At 44.9% G+C, this 3,119-nt stretch overlaps 1 protein-coding gene across 1 annotated transcript; it reads right to left on the bottom strand.

The window, feature by feature from the left end:
- Positions 1–1,816: 1,816 nt before the first annotated feature.
- LOC135673959 (E3 ubiquitin-protein ligase ATL23-like) lies at positions 1,817–2,230 on the bottom strand. The gene has a single exon (XM_065183353.1). It carries the CDS (start codon positions 2,228–2,230, stop codon positions 1,817–1,819), a length of 414 nt encoding a protein of 137 aa, XP_065039425.1.
- Between the last annotated feature and the right edge of the window lie 889 nt (positions 2,231–3,119).

The following is a 3,119-nucleotide window of genomic DNA, read 5'->3' as shown; positions in this document are numbered from 1 at the left end:
ATGACAATATCTACACTCCAAATTTCTATGTCTGGATTTAGATCTAGATTTAGATCTACTATTGTCAAATTCCCTTTTATCTGTTCTCCCCTTAACAATCAGACCTTCAGCCTGATTTTCTCTACTTTCTCCAGTAATATCTCTGTCTATCTGCTCTTTAGATTTTAGTACATATTTAATTTCCTGATATTAAATTATTTCTTTTCCATAAATCATAGTATCACGAAAATGCTTAAAAGATTGGGGAAGAGAACACAAAAGTAATAGGGTTTTATCCTCATCATCATTTTTTGCATCTATATTCTCCAAATCCATAACCAAGGAATCAAATTTATCAAGATGTGAGAGTATAGATATACCTTCAGTCATCCGAAGCATATACAAACTCTGCTTTAAGTAAAGACGATTCTCTACTGTCTTATTCATATACAAGGCTTTAAGCTTGTCCCACATGCTCTTAGCTGTAGTCTCTGTAGCTACCTCCCGTAAAACCTCGTCAGAGAGATTTAGAATAATGTTGGATCGGGCCTTCTTATCCATACCCATAAAATCTTTCTTTGACGTACTATCTGGAATGTTTTCAGCCCCCTATAGTGTCAAATCAACTCCGTCTTGAACCAGAATGTCCTTCATCGATCCCAAACCAGGCTCTGATACCAATTTGTTAGAGCTAGCCCCAAGAAATTTACCAAAGGGTAATTTTAGCAACCCAACAAAGATAATAAAACGAAAAGATAAAAGCAACAAGAACACCATATTTACGTGATTCGGTCAATTAACCTTGACATACATCCACGGACGAAGGATGAGCAAATCACTACTATAAAATAGACTATTACAAATGTCTTAGGAAGATGTTCCTAGAGCAAACACTTAGGTTTATCTTGTGGTGCCTCTGACTTCAAAGCCCAAGCCCTTATTTATAGTTCCAAAAGGAGATAATAAGCTTGATTTTTTCGATGTGAGACTATAGGACTTGTCAAACTGACAAGATTTCATCATGTCAATGTACATATCATCATAGGATAAAATGTCATCGTCACCACTATATAAGTATACAGAGACATTGTAAGGTAAATACCGAGGATATTCCAGAATACCATCAAAGGATGAGCCTTTGGTTCTGTTGTGAATTAGGAGGCTAAGTGGGGTTTGAGTCTTTGGTTCTGTTGTGAATTAGGAGGCTAAGTGGGGTTTGAGGTGGTACGTAAACGACCTCTCTATAATATAATAATACACTGACTCTTCTAGACTCATATTACAGATATGCTAGCAATATATTATCTTTAATTTTTTGCAAAACACATCCATTTGAGGTTTGTAAGTAGGCAATGCATGTCCAGGTATCATGGACAAGTAGATGATGATACTATGGACGCTTCCATGACCATAGAGAAGATGAAGAGCAGTATATATCATGTTCTGATTGGTTTACGTGTTCTTTGCACAGATTCATTCGAGGGCAGAAGCTGCTAAAGAGGCTATCAATAAAGCTAACACAGTTGACGCCCCGAAACAAGAAAGCTTGGATTCAGTATCATTCATCTTAAAGAAAATTAGAGCTGATATCTCAACATTTACTTCCTAGCAAAACCTCATTGAAAAGATTAGCCAAACATTTGTACACAAAAAAAAGGAAAAAATCGATAAGAAAATCTAATAATTGTGTTTGCTTATGTATAGCTTAATAGCTAAACCTACTGAATCAAAAATTTCAAATAGAAAAAGGCCATTAATCTAACCTAAATATAAAAGAAATAATGTATTCCTAACGAAGATTAATGCAAGAGAAGACGCGAGCAAAGCTGGAGCGCTCTCATGCAGCCACGACCACGTGCACGGGGACCGAAGGCGGAGCCAAGGGAGGCGGAGGGGGAGGGGGAGGAGGAGGGTGGAGTTGGGCGCGGCAGAGGGGGCAGTCCGGGTGCGCCGAGAGCCACCGGTCGGCGCAGAGGCGGTGGAAGGCGTGCCGGCATTCGGGCAGCACCCGCGCCGCCTGTCCCGCCTCGATGTCCTCCAGGCACACCGCGCACTCCTGGCCGGCCACCGCCCCCCCGTCCGCCTCCCCGCCCAGCCGCTCCAGCTCCGCTGTGGACAGCCCCTTCCCGCTCTTGTTCCCCTCCCCGTTCCGCAGCATCGACGACCACAGCATGCACATGTACACCATGAACACCACGCCCATCCCGAAGCACACCAAGAACAGGGCGACGAACAGAAACAGCAGTAACATCATTCCCTCCCCCTTCCTCTCCCTCTCCTCTCTTTCTTCTTCACTCCTTTATCCGTTACGGACACCCTAATTAAAGTGGGAGGAGGAGAGACGAGACACTATGAATAGGGAGGAAACAAAGGAAGGAACGCCTCGAGCTCCTCCTCTGTTTCTCGCCTCCTGGGGAACGGGGTTCAATGGAGTAAGCGGGTGCTACTTTTGGCCAGGGGAGGAGTGGGCGGGCTAATGGAGGATGGGAGAGGGAGGAGCGATCGGACGGCCAGGTTCTGTGGATGGACGGGTTGCGCGACACCTGTGCGGCACTGGCTCAGGGGGTGAGGAGGAGGAGGAACGGCAGGCGGAGCCGATTCGTCGTCGGAAGGCTCGGGGAGGGGCGAAACCTGTGAGGTCGGCGTGCGCCTCCCTCCCCCCGTCCGATATGTGTGTGCTTGGCTCCGCCACGGGCTCACGTTCGTAGTGCGGAGGAATGACGCGCGGCTTGGGCTCGTGGCGAGGCCACTCCATGTGTGGGCTATGCGGCTATGCAGCTATATGAGGTCAACCACGACGCAGCGTTGGTATATGATGTGGCAGCATCATACTAGAGGATTGAAGTGGGTCCCGCTCGAATTATGTAACAAGCATGTTGGTCGATTATGTAATAACTGCCATCTTTAATTACAGTCAAAGGTATGAACAGTTTGACCTCGGGCTCTTTGAATGCTGAAAGTAGAGCAACAACAGATTGCAGTGCTCTTCTGATAATGTGATCAATCTTAAACATTAAGTTGCATGAGAATTTGGATGATGGTTTTTCAGGAATATAATTTTTCCGATCAACAGAAATGAAGCTCATTCTGCACATATCAAGAGAAGTAAAAAAAAGTCAGAGATTGTGATTGCCTTGTGA

Source organism: Musa acuminata, chromosome BXJ1-5 (genome assembly GCF_036884655.1).
Source record: "Musa acuminata AAA Group cultivar baxijiao chromosome BXJ1-5, Cavendish_Baxijiao_AAA, whole genome shotgun sequence".
NCBI classification, from domain to species: Eukaryota; Viridiplantae; Streptophyta; class Magnoliopsida; order Zingiberales; family Musaceae; genus Musa; species Musa acuminata.
Note: the sequence above shows the minus strand (reverse complement) of the source record. Positions and strands in the feature narration are given on the sequence as shown.